At 43.9% G+C, this 15,922-nt stretch overlaps 1 protein-coding gene across 4 annotated transcripts in view; it reads right to left on the bottom strand.

Moving 5' to 3' along the window:
* Positions 1–1,058: 1,058 nt before the first annotated feature.
* HAO2 (hydroxyacid oxidase 2) overlaps positions 1,059–15,922 on the bottom strand; it is a 30,659-nt gene continuing 15,795 nt past the window's right edge. Inside the window, exons 6-8 of one of the 4 annotated variants that reach the window (XM_048820143.2) lie at positions 12,701–12,859; positions 5,384–5,453; positions 1,059–1,477 (exon numbers count right to left, since the gene is read on the bottom strand). In XM_048820143.2, the coding sequence (XP_048676100.1) occupies positions 1,422–1,477; positions 5,384–5,453; positions 12,701–12,859 (285 nt within the window). In that variant the 3' untranslated portion in view covers positions 1,059–1,421. Of the gene's footprint in view, positions 1,478–5,383; positions 5,454–12,700; positions 12,860–12,879; positions 14,034–15,922 lie in introns of those variants that run through there. The other 3 variants (XM_048820150.2, XM_048820135.2, XM_048820126.2) reach the window with 3 other exon arrangements.

Raw genomic sequence — 15,922 nt, 5'->3', positions numbered from 1 at the left:
GGCACCCTGAGAACCATCAAATGAGAACCATCACAGTTAGTTAACCCAGTTCACTTAAAACCCTGTGAACATTCTTTATTTTGGTGTAGATTGGCTTATTTCAGTTTAGTTTAAACCAATTCCCAGCTGACCAAAGTAAGTCCCACGTACAACAAAATATGAGTGTCCACATGGGTTTTCATCACTGTAACTATATCAATATAAATTATCAACTTTAGTTCAACCCATGCAACTCTGCAGGTAGCCAAGGCCTAAAAAGCAAAATGTGACAATAAGAGGGAAGAAGCATCATCCCAGTCAACAGCCTCTGGATAATGTAAAAGGATGGAATGTCTTGTTCCTGAAAGAAGGAAGAGAGAGGACATGGGGGAAGGCAAAAGGAAATAAAGAAACAACATTCTGGGCAGAGGGGAGACAGAAGACATGGAGGGAGAGAAAGGTCTGTCCATAAATTACATAACACATTTTTTGTTGATTTTTCAAGACCCACCTACCACTTGTAACACTGAAACAAACACACAAAATTAAAGACCCACCCTCCCAGCCATTAATGCATGATGTAATTTACGGACAGTCCCAAAGTGGGGTATAGAAGAAAGGAGGAAGAGGGATGATACAGGGGGAAAGTAGCAAACGGCTATACTCTGGATGAGGTGGGATGGAAGGGAAGAAGACAATTGTGGGAAGGGAGAAACAGGGGATAGAGGAAAAAGAACATGGGAAGAGTGGTAAAAAGATAGCTCATTATTATTAGTTATTTAACAGAGGCAGTGTGCTGGTTGGGTCTGTGTGCATGGCACAGCCACAGGCAGACCCCCAAAGGCGGTGGCTCCTCCCAGACAGGATGGAAAGACCGCGTCTCCAGAAGTAACTCTGAGAGGCAATAGAAGAGTGTATCTTCTGCCTCAGAGAGAGATGGAAACTATTTGTACCAGCAGCAGGATGTTCTGTATCCTATTCCAAAAATAAATACCTGTTGTTAAACTAAGCTTATGCCAGTATCATTATTCAGCGACCCCATATGGCTGCACTGATCCACAAATAAGGAGACCACAGGGTGACCAAACGATTATTTATACAGAGCCATAGGTATGCATGGTGCTCTATACAGAAATAAGGCCTGACCCCTGCTGTGTCCAAGCTTAGCCTTAAAGTAGAGGGGTCTGCGTAGGGTGTGTGTGTGTGGGGGGGGGGTTGTGATGATAAGGACATGCAGTGATGTTATGCACACATCCTGATAGTTTCACTTGTTTTTATGTGGGGGAGGACATTTCAACAGCTCAGAGGGGAACGGGGTGTGCTTGTCGGGGGACAGTGGGAGGGTTACACAGCTGGGAGTCTGTTACTGAGGACACTCAAGGCTTTGATAGTTATCAGGAGCTGCTTCCATGTGTCTTGTTGGTGGGCATTGCATGAACCATTTAAAGCTTGGAGAACTGAACCAGGTGTCGTCCGATTTCTGAGACATTTTGACAGCCTGAAATAAAATACAGGGTTAAAAATGATGATTGAGAGAAAGAATGGTCTATGATTAAGGCACTGAGCTAAGTCTTGGGAGGTCTGGCTGTGCTATAGACTTCCTGTGTGACCATGAGCAAGCCACTTACTCTGTCTCAGTTCTCCATCTATAAAATGGGGACAATAAAACTCTTGTTTTAGCTTGTAAACTCGCCAGAGTTTTCTATGTGTAGGTACAGCACCTAGCATGTTGAGGATCCTAGACACTAATGTACCATAAATAATAATTACATACCAAAAACCTACTTTATAAATAATATTAAGTTTGCAAAAATCAAGCACTCAAAAGTTAGGAAATGCCAGAATTAAGACTGACTGCATAATTTAAATTTGGCCCCCTTGGGCACATGCATTATGGTACAGTCTTTAAGTACATGATCACATACAGTACTATTATTTCCACAGGCAAAAATGCCTCACTCAGTGCACAGGATGGATGGTGTAGAGGCAAACACATGCAGGTAAGGAAAGGATGGGCTCATACTTAAGACAGCTGAATACTGCCCAGATCTGGATTTTTATCGCTGGCAGACTTCCGCTATAATTCTGTGCAAATAGACTTAAACGAAAAGTTTTGCAGGTGGCCAATAATTGTGTATCTCTTATTTTCTGTAAGCCTAACTTGAGAGACCTGGGGCGTGATTTTCAAACTCCTGAGCATTCCTAACTGTAACTGATGTTAATGAAAGTAGTGGCTGCTCAATCTTTTTGGCAGTAAGGTTATGTGCTCTGGTGGAATGATCATGGATTTCTAGACCTTGCCAAAGTTTCAATGTGTTGTCTTAGTTTGTTTGTTTCTGTTCTCCTATGTGTAAAGTGGAAGTGATGATATTTTCTTCTCTTACAGGGAAATTAATGTTTTCAAAACATTCCAATACTACGATGGTGAGGGCCACAGAAAAGCCCATGAGGAAATAAATAATTAAGTGTCCAGTCCGGGGTTTGGACGGTGTGCAGTAAACAAGGCCTGGGGCCACACATTGACCAGAAATCACAAAAAAAAGTACTGAGCAGCTGCCTCATTCCCTCAGCATCACCCATGCTGTGCACTGAATGAGACATGGATCCTGTGCAAAAACAGTACAGTCTGTGATGAGATAGTTAAATCTATCAGAATCCATACGCACAAGGGGGCCAAATTAAGGTGGCATGGACATCCTTAATTCTGGCATTTCCTAACGTTCAAGCGCTTGACTTTGCAAACTACATAATTTACTTTGAATGTAACTTCCAGATTGTAAATTCTTTGTTTTTTAAAGGAAAAAGATAAAAATAAATCATATTATATGCAATTGTAACAGCCAACACCATCAGCGCTGCAATATGCACTGCTGCCGCCTGAGCGACGGTACTAGTGAACTACGGTGCATTCCAATTTAGGATGAAACAAAATGTTGAAATATCAGAATTTCCTGCAGGATGGAAATTCCAGTTTTTGCTTAGCATTGGTCAGTGGTTTTGCTTGGTTTCAACCCAAACCAGGTGAAAAAGTACCTTCAGCCCACTTTCTCACTGACATTTTGATTCCATTGGTACACAAAACGCAAAGTGTGTGAACCCATGGGAAGCAAAAATGAAAAAGGGTTTTCATGAACCCTAACTGAAACCAGCATGGTTCTAATGCTTTAATCCTGATCCCCAGTCCTCTGATCTAATCTCTATACCCTTGTAGTAAAGTGGTCACAGAATCATAGAAATGGAAGACTGGAAGGGACCTCGAGTAGTCATCAAGCCCAGTCCCCTGCACTGTTGCAGGGCCAAGTAAACCTAGATCATTGCTGACAGGTGTTTCTCCTACTTATTTTTAAAAGCTTCCAATGATGGGGACCACGTCCTCCTTCGGAAGCCTGTTCTAGAGCTTAGCTACCCTTAGAGTTAGAAAGTTTTTTCTAATATCTAACCTAAATCTCCCATGCTGCAGATTAAGCCAATCACATCTTGTGCTACCTTCAGTGGTTATGGAGAACATTGATCACTGTCCTCTTTATAACAGCCATTTTCATATTGGAAGACTGTTATTAAGTCCTCCTTCAGTCTTCTTGTCTCAAGACTAAATATGCCCAGTTTTTTTAACCTTTCCTCATTGGTCAGGTTTTCTAAACCTTCTATCATTTTTGTTGCTCTCCTCTGCACTTTTTCCACTTTGTCCAATCTTTTCTAAAGTGTGGTGCCCAGAATTGGACACAGGACTCCAGCTGGGACCACACCAGTGCTGAGTAGAGCGGGACAATTATCTCCTGTGTCTTACATACAACACTCCTGTTAATACACCTCAGAATCATATTAGCCCTTTTTGCAGCTGCATTCCCTCATATTCAGTTTGTGAACTGCTATAACCCCCAGATCCTTTTCAGCAGTACGACCATCTTCATAGTTATTCCTCATTTTGTCGTTGTGTATTTGATTTTTCCTTCCTAAGTGAAGTACTTTGCACTTGTCTTTGTTGGATTTTATCATGTTGAATGCAGACCAACTGTCCAATTTGTCATCGTCATTTTGAATTTTAAACCTGTCCTCCAAAGTGCTTGCAACCCTTCCCTGCTTGGTGTCATCTGTAAATTTTATAAGCATATTCTCCTCTCCATTATCCAAGTCATTAATGAAAATATTGAATAGTGCTGGACCTAGAACTGACCCCTGTGAGACTCCACTAGATGTGCCCTCCCAGTTGGACAACAAGCCATTGAAAAGCACTTTTTGCATACATTCTACAGTTGTGCACCCACCTTATAGTAATTTCATCTAGACCATGTTTCCCTGGTTGGCTTATGAGAATTCAGAACTGTGTCAAAAGCCTTGCTAAAATCAAGGTATATCATGCCTAGGGCTTCTCCCCATCCACTAGGCCAGTAACCTTGTCAAAGAAGGAAATTAAGTTGATTTGGCATGACAAATCCATGCTGACTATTCCTTATAACCCTGTTATCCTTCAGGTGCTTACATGATAGGGTTAATTGGGTTGCCCAGAGTACTATGGGATGGAGCCAGGCTGTACCCCTGTCTTACTTCCTATTTGACTCAGTGAGAGTTTTTCTACCCACTCTGTTTTGATGCATTCATATAAAGCAACAGGTTCCCAGCCTGAAATTCTGTGAATAGAATGATTTTTGTTGCACAGAACCAAGGGTGGGCATACTTTTTGTCCCGAGGGTCACATCAGGGTTGTGAAATGGTATGGAGGGCTGGGTAGGGAAGGCTGTGCCTCCCGATATAGCCTTGCCTCCTCCCCCTGACTGCCCCCCTCAGAACATCCAACCCATCCAAGCCCCCCTGCTCCTTGTCCCCTGACTGCCCCCTCCCGGGACCCCCCACCCCTAACCACCCCCCCGGTACCCCACCCCCTATCCAACCCCCCATGCTCCCTGTTCCCCCCCCCGAATCCCAGGACCCCACCCCCTAACCAATCCCCCTGCTCCCTGTATCCTGACTGCCCCCCCCAAACCTCCGCCACATCCAACCACCCTCTGTCCCTGACTGCCCCCTGGGACCTCCTGCCCTCCCCCCATACCCTTACCCTTACCAGACTGTTCAGAGCAGCAGGACAGGCTTATTTGAAAGCCTGAGAGGTGGGCGGGCACAAGCCGCCCTGCCTGCGCGACAGCGTGGCTGTGAAGGACAGGGGACAGCAGGGGAGGGGCTGGGGGCTAGCCTCCCCGGCTGGGAGCTCAGGGGCCAGGCAGGACGGTCCCGCAGGCCGGATGTGGCCCACGGGCCATAGTTTGCCCACCCCTGCACTAAGCGGCCCTTTTACAAACCCCCTCACTTTGATTTGATCCATCTGTTTGCATGTGGCGCCTTTGTGCTCACTCTAAGGTGGCAATACTGCTTCTCATCAATTACTAATCAAATAGCAAAAAAATCTTACCAGTCAGGGCCATTGACAAACGAAATTCATCATGTAAAATCTGCAAAACTTCTCGAAGCCCTTCTTCACCCTATTCATCAGAGAAAGCAGTGAAGGTAAGAGGAATGCGGTCACCGAGGCCATGTCTACACTACAAAATTACTCTGACTTTACAGAAGTCGATTTTTGGGAACAGATTGTATAAAGTTGAGTGCATGTGTCCACACTTAAGCACATTAATTCGGCAGTGTGCGTTCACAGTACCGTGGCAAGCGTCGACATTCTGAGCGGTGCACTGTGGGTAGCTATCCCACAGTTCCCGCAGCCCATTGGAATTCTGCGCTGAGCTCCCAATGCCTGATAGGGCCAAAAAATTGTCACGGGTGGTTATGGGTAAATATTGTTAGTCAACCCTCCCTCCCTCCGTGAAAGCAACAGCAAACAATCATTTTGCACCCTTTTCCCTGGATTACCAGAGCAGACGCCATAGCACGGCAAGCATGGAGCTCACCATTCAGCTCACCGCAGCAGTTATGACCATCGTAAACATCTCACACATTATCGTGCAGTTTATGCACAACCAGCACCCGAAAAACCAGGTGAGGAGGCGACAGCAGCACGGTGACGAGAGTGATGAGGACATGAACACTGATTTCTCTAAAACCGCGATCCCCAGCAATTTGGAGATAATGGTGTTACTGGGGCAGGCTCATGCCGTGGAACGCTGATTCTGGGCACAGGAAACAAGCAGAGAGTGGTGGGACCGCATAATGTTGCAGGTTTGGGATGATTCTCAGTGGCTCCGAAACTTTCACATGCGTAAGGGCACTTTCATGGAAAGTTTTGTGACTTGCTTTCCCCTGCCCGGAAGCACAATAATACCAAGATGAGAGCAGCCCTCATAGTTCACAAACGAGTGGCAATAGCCCTGTGGAAGCTTGCAACGCCAGACAGCTACCGGTCAGTTGGTAATCAATTTGGAGTGGGCAAATCTACTGTGGGGGTTACTGTGATGCAAGTAGCCAACGCAATCATTGAGCTGCTGCTATCAAAGGTAGTGACTCTGGGAAATGTGCAGATCATAGTGGATGTGTAAACGTGGGCTTGCCATCGCTGGGCCTGGGTCTCACAGCCGTGCTAACAGGTCCATACTGCAGTGCGCAGACCTTCTGACTCAGGTCTGTGGTTTGAGCTGCGGCCACATGACAAAATGACAGGGCTTGGACCTGAGTCACAGCCGGACTCAGGCTCTGGCCCACCCCTCTGGCAGCATCCTAAGACCCGTGTCCCGTGTGCTCGCTGCCCCGGGTCAGACCAATTTGTGTGTGGACAGAAGGGGCGCTTGGGCTCACACCCAAATCACAGCCTGGGCTAAGCTGCAGTGTGGCCATGCCCTGTGTGCATGGTGTCTCTGGGTGTCACCACGCAGGTGGTGTCGGAGAGAAGGCTTTGGATTCTTTGACCATGGGATGGTGTTCCAAGAAGGAGTGCTAGGCAGAGACGGGCTCCACCTAATGAAGAGAGGGAAGAGCATCTTCGCGAGCAGACTGGCTAACCTAGTGAGGAGGGCTTTAAACTAGGTTCACCGGGGGAAGGAGACCAAAGCCCTGAGGTAAGTGGGGAAGCGGGATAACGGGAAGAAGCACGAGCAGGAGCGTGTGAGAGGGGAGGGCTCCTGCCTCATACTGAGAATGAGGGGCGATCAGCGGGTTATCTCAAGTGCCTATATACAAATGCACAAAGCCTGGGAAACAAGCAGGGAGAACTGGAGGTCCTGGCAAAGTCAGGGAATTATGATGTGATTGGAATAACAGAGACTTGGTGGGATAACTCGCATGACTGGAGTACTGTCATGGATGGGTATAAACTGTTCAGGAAGGACAGGAAGGCCAGAAAAGGTGGGGGAGTTGCACTGTATGTAAGGGAGCAGTATGACTGCTCAGAGCTCAAGTATGAAACTGCAGAAAAACCTGAGAGTCTCTGGATTAATGTTTAGAAGCGTGAGCAACAAGGGTGATGTTGTGGTGGGAGTCTGCTATAGACCACCGGACCAGGGGGATGAGGTGGACGAGACTTTCTTCTGCCAAATCGCAGAAGCTACTAGATCGCATGCCCTGGTTCTCATGGGCGACTTCAATCATCCTGATATCTGCTGGGAGAACAATAGAGCGGTGCACAGACAATCCAGGAAGTTTTTGGAAAATGTAGGGGACAATTTCCTGGTGCAAGTGCTGGAGGAACCAACTAGGGGCAGAGCTCTTCTTGACCTGCTGCTCACAAACAGGGAAGAATTAGTAGGGGAAGCAAAAGTGGATGGGAACCTGGGAGGCAGTGACCATGAGATGGTCGAGTTCAGGATCCTGACACAAGGAAGAAAGGAAAGCAGCAGAATACAGACCCTGGACTTCAGAAAAGCAGACTTTGACTCTCTCCGGGAACTGATGGGCAGGATCCCCTGGGAGAATAACATGAGGGGGAAAGGAGTCCAGGAGAGCTGGATGTATTTTAAAGAATCCTTATTGTGGTTACAGGGACAAACCATCCCAATGTGTCGAAAGAATAGTAAATATGGCAGGCGACCAGCTTGTCTTAACAGTGAAATCCTTGCTGATCTTAAACACAAAAAAGAGGCTTACAAGAAGTGGAAGATTGGACAAAAGACCAGGGATGAGTATAAAGATATTGCTCGGGCATACAGGAGTGAAATCAGGAAGGCTAAATCACACCTGGAGTTGCAGCTAGCGAGAGATGTTAAGAGTAACAAGAAGGGTTTCTTCAGGTATGTTGGCAACAAGAAGAAAGCCAAGGAAAGTGTGGGCCCCTTACTGAATGAGGGAGGCAACCTAGTGACAGAGGATGTGGAAAAAGCTAATGTACTCAATGCTTTTTTTGCCTCTGTCTTCACGAACAAGGTCAGCTCCTAGACTACTGCATTGGGCAGCACAGCATGGGGAGGAGGTGACCAGCCCTCTGTGGAGAAAGAAGTGCTTCGGGACTTTTTAGAAAAGCTGGACGAGCACAAGTCCATGGGGCCGGATGTGTTGCATCTGAGAGTCCTAAAGGAATTGGCAGATGTGATTGCAGAGCCATTGGCCATTATCTTTGAAAACTCATGGCGATAGAGGGAGGTCCCGGATGACTGGAAAAAGGCTAATGTAGTGCCCATCTTTAAAAAAGGGAAGAAGGAGGATCCTGGGAACTACAGGCCAGTCAGCCTCACCTCAATCCCTGGAAAAATCATGGAGCAGGTCCTCAAGGAATCAATTCTGAAGCACTTAGAGGAGAGGAAAGTGATCAGGAACAGTCAGCATGGATTCACCAAGGGCAAATCATGCCTGACTAATCTAATTGCCTTCTATGACGAGATAACTGGCTCTGTGGATGAGGGGAAAGCAGTGGACATGTTGTTCCATGACTTTAGCAAAGCTTTTGACACGGTCTCCCACAGTATTCTTGTCAGCAAGTTAAAGAAATATGGGCTGGATGGATGCACTACAAGGTGGGTAGAAAGTTGGCTAGATTGTCGGGCTCAACGGGTAGTGATCAATGGCTCCATGTCTAGTTGGCAGCCGGTATCTAGCGGAGTGCCCCAAGGGTCGGTCCTGCGGCCAGTTTTGTTCAATATCTTCATTAATGATCTGGAGGATGGTGTGGATTGCACCTTCAGCAAGTTTGCGGATGACACTAAACTGAGAGGAGTGGTAGATATGCTGGAGGGTAGGGATAGGATACAGAGGGACCTAGACAAATTGGAGGATTGGGCCAAAAGAAATCTGATGAGGTTCAACAAGGACAAGTGCAGAGTCCTGCACTTAGGACGGAAGAATCCAATGCACCGCTACAGACTAGGGACCGAATGGCTAGGCAGCAGTTCTGCAGAGAAGGACCTAGGGGTGACAGTGGACGAGAAGCTGGATATCAGTCAACAGTGTGCCCTTGTTGCCAAGAAGGCCAATGGCATTTTGGGGTATATAAGTAGGGGCATTGCCAGCATATCGAGGGATGTGATCGTTCCCCTCTATTCGACATTGGTGAGGCCTCCTCTGGAGTACTGTGTCCAGTTTTGGGCCCCACACTACAAGAAGGATGTGGAAAAATTGGAGAGAGTCTAGCGAAGGGCAACAAAAATGATTAGGGGTCTGGAACGCATGACTTATGAGGAGAGGCTGAGGGAACTGGGATTGTTTAGTCTACGGAAGAGAAGAATGAGGGGGGATTTGATAGCTGCTTTCAACTACCTGAAAGGGGGTTCCAAAGAAGATGGATCTAGACTATTCTCAGTGATAGCAGATGATAGGACAAGGAGTAATGGTCTCAAGTTGCAGTGGGGGGGATTTAGGTTGGATATTAGGAAAAACTTTTTCACTAGGAGGGTGGTGAAACACTGGAATGCGTTACCTAGGGAGGTGGTGGATCTCCTTCCTTAGAAGTTTTTAAGGTCAGGCTTGACAAAGCCGTGGCTGGGATGATTTAGTTGGGATTGGTCCTGCTCTGGGCAGGGGGTTGGACTAGATGACCTCCAGAGGTCCCTTCCAACTCTGATATTCTATGATTCTATGGATGGCTTTGCTGCAATGGGATTCCCTAACTGTGGTGGGGCTGTAGATGGAGCGCATATCCCTGTCTTGGGACCGGACCACTAGGGCAGCCAGTACATAAACCGCAAGGGGTACTTTTCAATGGTGCTGCAAGCACTGGTGGATCACAAGGGACGTTTCACCAACATCAATGTGGGATGGCTGGGAAAAGTTCATGACGCTCACGTCTTCAGGGAACTCTGGTCTGTTTAAATGGCTGAAGGAAGGGATTTACTTCCCAGACCAGAAAATAACTGTTGGGGATGTTGAAATGCCTATAGTTATCATTGGGGACCCAGCCTACCCCTTAATGCCCTGGCTCATGAAGCCGTACACAGGCACCCTGGACAGTAGCAAGGATCTGTTCAACTATAAGCTGAGCAAGTGTAGAACGGTGGTAGTGCGTGCATTTGGACATTTAAAGGGTCGCTGGAGCAGTTTACTAACTCACTCAGACCACAGCGAAACCAATATTCCCATTGTTATTGCTGCTTGCTGTGTGGTCCACAATTTCTGTGAGAGTAAGGGGGAGACGTTTATGGCAGGGTGGGAGGATGAAAACCCGCCCCCTTGGTTGCCTCTAAATTCCCTGTAAGCCGTCTGCCCTCCTCCCTTCGATCACAGCTTGCTTGCAAAGGAAATAAAGTCACTATCATTTAAAAAACATGTATTCTTTATTAATTGATTATAAAAATAGGGAGATAACTCACAAGGTAGCCTGGGTGGGGTGTGGGAGGAGGGTAGGAGGGAAGAAAAAGGCCACTTTAAAACTTCTTGAATGACAGCCTTCTCTTGCTTGGGCTGTCTACTGGGGTGGAGTGGTTGGGTGCTCAATAAGGTCTTGAGCACTTTACATTTTGGAAGATATAGGTTTTTCAGATAAAAGTTATGGATACTAAAAATAGTGTAGTGTACATTTTCTTCTGTAAATGTGGTGCCAACAACTTGAGAATCACATTTCCATTTGAACATTTTGTCCACCTATTTTTTCTATACTGTTCTATATCACCATAACTGAAAGGTATCAGAGAAAATTATTTTTCTCTAATTTCTGTTTATATTTCACAGTACTTGATGTTAATGTCTCTCTTTCATTGATCGTCATTTACATTTTCTGTCTCATACACTAGAAAATTACATTGAGTGAGATCTTCAGAAGCACTTTAGGGAAGCAAGGCACCCAACACAAATTCCCCGTTAGTGGGAGTTGGGTGCCTAACTCCTGAGGCAAATCTGAAAATCCCACCTGTTACTCTTATGTAGTGCCTGGGAGGGGGGCGCGGAGCTCACCAACACCCTTTTCCACATCCCTTTAAGAGAGTATTTACTGGCAACAGAAGCAGTGCTCCCAATTCTTGCAAGTTTATCACAAGTCTGCTATTTTTCTGAAAGCCCTAGTAGCTAGAAACACAACACTGTATCACAATCTTAGATTTCATTTAAAGGAAAAAATGTTTCCAGCCCTCATGATTGTGCAAACGTGAACCCAAAAGGTTCAAAAGCCAGAAGACAAATAAAAAGAGCCCAGTTTTTACTAGATTTTTTCAAAATCTCATGATTTAAGCCAGTTTTATGATTTTTGGGGTCTGCTCAATGTTTTTGAATGCTTGAGTTTGATAGTATTGCTGGAGCAGCAAAACTGACACTGGAATAGAAATGGTAGCAGGCCTGAGCACATACAGGAAAGATAGTGTAGTTGATCCCGCCCAAAAGACCCTTTTAAACTTCAACACGGTAGCACAAAGCAGTGGTTTTAGAAAAGGTTTCATGACATGCTATACAATGGATACTTTACCAAAAACTTGGATTGTTTGTTACTTAATTTTTAAAAAATGTAAGGTGACCCTGGGTAAATTAAAAAAAATCTAAGTGACTTAGGAACCTAAGTCCTATTTATCAAAGTGACTTAAGCACTTTGTAAAACCCCAATAGGCACCATCTTTCGGTGCCAAAATATTGTACCTTTCAAAATCTAGCACTCACTGTCTCTTTAACATCAAAATGTTTCACCACACTACAATGCCACCAGTTTCAGCAGGTACAAATATTTGGCAAAATGAACCTAAATGTATCTAAATATGGAGCTATTAAACTTTATAGCTGAATGAGGAGACCTGTCTCTATATCACCAGTACTGCCAACCTCAGGCATTCATATATCATGAGGCAGACCCACCAAAATCATATGATTGGCTTAAAAGTCATGATTTTTTTTATAAATACATTTTAGTTTTTTTCTTTTTCTTTTTTGGTTTTTGAGTCTTTAGATTTTACATTTTCATACCACTCTTCATAGCCATGAGCGCTATAAATGTACTTTAAAAACCCCCTGAAATTCTCAATAATCACAAGACTCCTCACAAGAGTTGGGAAAGTTATGTCACAGAGCAAGGTAACCTACCATCTGGAGAGTTGGAGTCTTTTACTCAGGGTAAACACTGCTTATCTGCAACTTCTTCCTTTATCAGTAACTAGAGCTGGTGAAAAAGTTTCCAGAGAAATGTCCATTGACAGAAAATGGCATTTTTGTCAAAACTGGTAATTCTGTGCGAAATATTTGGTTTTGAGTAAATGTTTTGGGTTTCCATTGAAAAAACAAAAGCCTGACATTTTTCAGAGAAACTTTACAATGAAAATTAAAAATATTTCATTTTTGTTTAATTTTTTCAGAGGAAAAAATATCACTACCAGCTCTGTCAGTAACCCAGTGTTTGTGCATATGAGAATGAGTGCATGTACAAACCCCACGTTTCCTCATTCACCTTGTAGGTCAGACCCCATAAAGCTGGCCTTCCAATGAAGATACATTTTGCTCCAAGTGCCAGTGCCTTTAATACATCACTTCCTGTTCGTATTCCACCATCTAAATAAACTTCAACTCTATCTTGCACTGTGTCTACAATTTCAATCAGAGAATCAATCTGAAAAGAAACAGATACTTTTACATAGAATTCAGCCTTTGATTCTTAGAGAAAGATATAAGAAGAGAAGGGGGGGGTACAAACATGTAAGACCTTCTATTACTGCTTATGCTCTTTTAAACTGAAATTTAATGATGCACCTCATAATACAAAATGCCATATATGTGTTTCTAAATTGTAGAAAAAAATGCAGTCCTCCAGTCTACTTGCCAAATCGTTTATCCCAGTTTCTAGTGTCATGAACATGTTATGATTACTTGATATATTTGTTATTGCTGATTAAAAAAACAAAACAAACACAAAAATAACAAAGTGAATAGTGGGACATTTTTGTTGTTTTCCATTTTTGAAATACTTTTAAATTGCATTTTTGGTCACATGGCATGCAGGTTCTTCCCCCCAAAATTAAAAATGTAAAAAGAAACCATTTTTGAAAATTTCTTGTTTTGAAAATAGAAAATAAATGATAAAAGATAAAAATATTTGTAAAAAAAAATCTGAGGGAGAAAAAAGGGAATTTTTCAGCAAAAACAGGTTTATTTGAAAATTTTCAACTAGTTCCACTATTTAATGAGCATTGACAGTGTACCCACCATGGCCTAGTACGTACTGTATGAGTACATACAGTAGAATGTGCCATAGAAACACTCGCTGCCCTACTTAAGGTGCAGAACAAAGATGTTGAAGATCTTTAGTTTGTTTTAAATTCTTCCCTTTTCCCTTTTGATGTTGTTGAGGATTTGTACCCCTGAAAGACTCTGGGGAAATTAATTTCAAGTAGAGATTTCAATGATGGTCATTTGCTCCACAAGAATAGAAGGGACTGGTTCTGGCATGAAAGACAGCATGGAAACAGGAGGGAGAGAAGGATACAAAGGGAAGATGCAAGGTGGATGCTTGTACAGAGTGAAGGGAATATGGCTTGAAAGACATGAGAGCAGAGAAATAAGCAGAGTGGAGTTGTGAGGTGCCTTGAAAATGAATTTCTGAAGGATGAAGTTTTGTGAAAGATAAAGGGGAGCCAACAGCGGGATTCAAACAGGGGAATAACATGATCAGAGGAAGACAATTTTGGCAGCAGCATTCTGAATACAAGAATGGCCATACTGTGTCTGACCAATGGTCCATCTAGCCCAGTATCCTGCCTTCCAACAGTGGCCGGTGCCAGATGCTCCTGAGGGAATGAACAGAACAGGGCAATTATAGAGAGATCCATTCCCTACATCCAGTCCCAGCTTCTGGCAGTCAGAGGTCCAGGGACACCCAGAGCATGGGGTTGCAGACTCTGAACGTCTTGGGTAATAACTATTGGTGGACCTAGCCTCCATGAACTTATCTCATGCTTTTTTAATACAATTATACTTTTGGCTCTCACAACATCTCATGGCAATAAATTCCAAAGATTGACTGTGCAGAAGTATTATGTTTGTTTTAAACCTGCTACCTATTGATTTCATTGGATGACCTCTGGTTCTTGTATTATGTGAAGGAGTAAATAATAGTTCCTTATTCACTTTCTCCCCACCAGGTATCATTTTATAGATTTCTATCATATCTCTCCATAATTGTCTCTTTTCTAAGATGAAGAGTCCCAGCCTTTTAAATCTCTCCTTGTATGGAAGCTGTTCCACGCCCCTCATAATTTTTATTGCCCTTCTCTGCATCATTCCGAATTCTAATATATTTTTTGAGATAGGGCGACAAGAACTGCAGGCAGTGCTCAAGGTGTGCATTCATATAGTGTGGTATTATGATATTTTCTGTCTTAATGTCTATATCTTTCTTCATGGTTCCTAACATTCTGTTAGCTTATTTGACTCCCGCGACACACTGAACAGATGATTTCCGAGAACTATCCATGATGACTCCAAGATCTCTTTCTTGAGTAGTACGGGTAATTTAGACCACATCATTTTGTATGTATAGTTCGGATTATGTTTTCCAGCGTTCATTACTTTGCATTTATCAACCTTGAAATTCATTTGCCATTTTGTTGCCCTGTCACCCAGTTTTGTGAAATCCCTTTGTAACTCTTCACAGTCAGTTTTGGACTTAACTATCTTGAGTAAGTTTGTATCCTCTGCAAACTTTGCCACCTGTTTACCCATTTTTCCAGATCGTTTATGAATACGTTGAATAGCACTGTTTTCAGGACAGATCCTTGGGGTTGGGGTGGGGGGAATGGGACACTTTTATTTACCTCTCTCCACTGTGAAATCTGACCATTTGTTCCCACCTATTGTTTCTATCTTTTAACCAGTTGAGAGGACCCATGACTGCTTACTTTGCTTAGGAGCCTTTGGTGAGGGAGCACGTCAAAGGCTTTCTGAAAGTGTAACTACTCTATATCCACTAGATCAGCCTTATCCACATGCTTGTTGACCCCTTCAAAGAATTCTAATAGATTGGGGAGGCATGATTTCCCTTTACAAAAGCTGTGTTGACTCTTCCCCAACATATTGTGCTTGTCTATCTGTCTGATAATTCTGTTCTTCACTATAGTTTCAACTAATCTGCCTGTGCTGAAATTAAGCTTACCGGCCTGTAATTGCCAGGATCACCTCTGGAGACTTTTTAAAAGATCGGCATTGCATTTGATATCCTCCAGTCATCTGGTACAGAAGCTGATTTAAGTGCTAGGTTGCATACCAGAGGGTATGCAATTTCTTATTTCAGTTCTTTCAGAACTCTTGGGTGAATACCATCTGGTCCTGATAACTTATTACTTTTTAATTTATCAATTTTGCTCCAAAATCTCCTCTATTAACATCTCAGCCAGGGACAGTTCCTCAGATTTGTCACCTAAAAAGAATGGTTTGGATATGGGAATCTCCCCCATATCCTCTGCAGTGAAGATTGATGCAAATAATGCAATTAGCTTCTCTGCAACAGCCTTGTCTATCTTGAGTGGTCCTTTAGCACATCCATTGTCCACTGACTCCACTGATTGTTTGACAGTCTTCCTGCTTCTGATGTACTTAAACTGTTGTTGCTGTTAGTTTTTGTGTCTTTTGCAAAGAGCTCTTCAAATTCTTTTTTGGCCTGCCTAATTGTACTTTTACA

The sequence above is a fragment of the Caretta caretta genome, chromosome 1 (assembly GCF_965140235.1).
Source record: "Caretta caretta isolate rCarCar2 chromosome 1, rCarCar1.hap1, whole genome shotgun sequence".
Taxonomy (NCBI): Eukaryota; Metazoa; Chordata; order Testudines; family Cheloniidae; genus Caretta; species Caretta caretta.
Note: the sequence above shows the minus strand (reverse complement) of the source record. Positions and strands in the feature narration are given on the sequence as shown.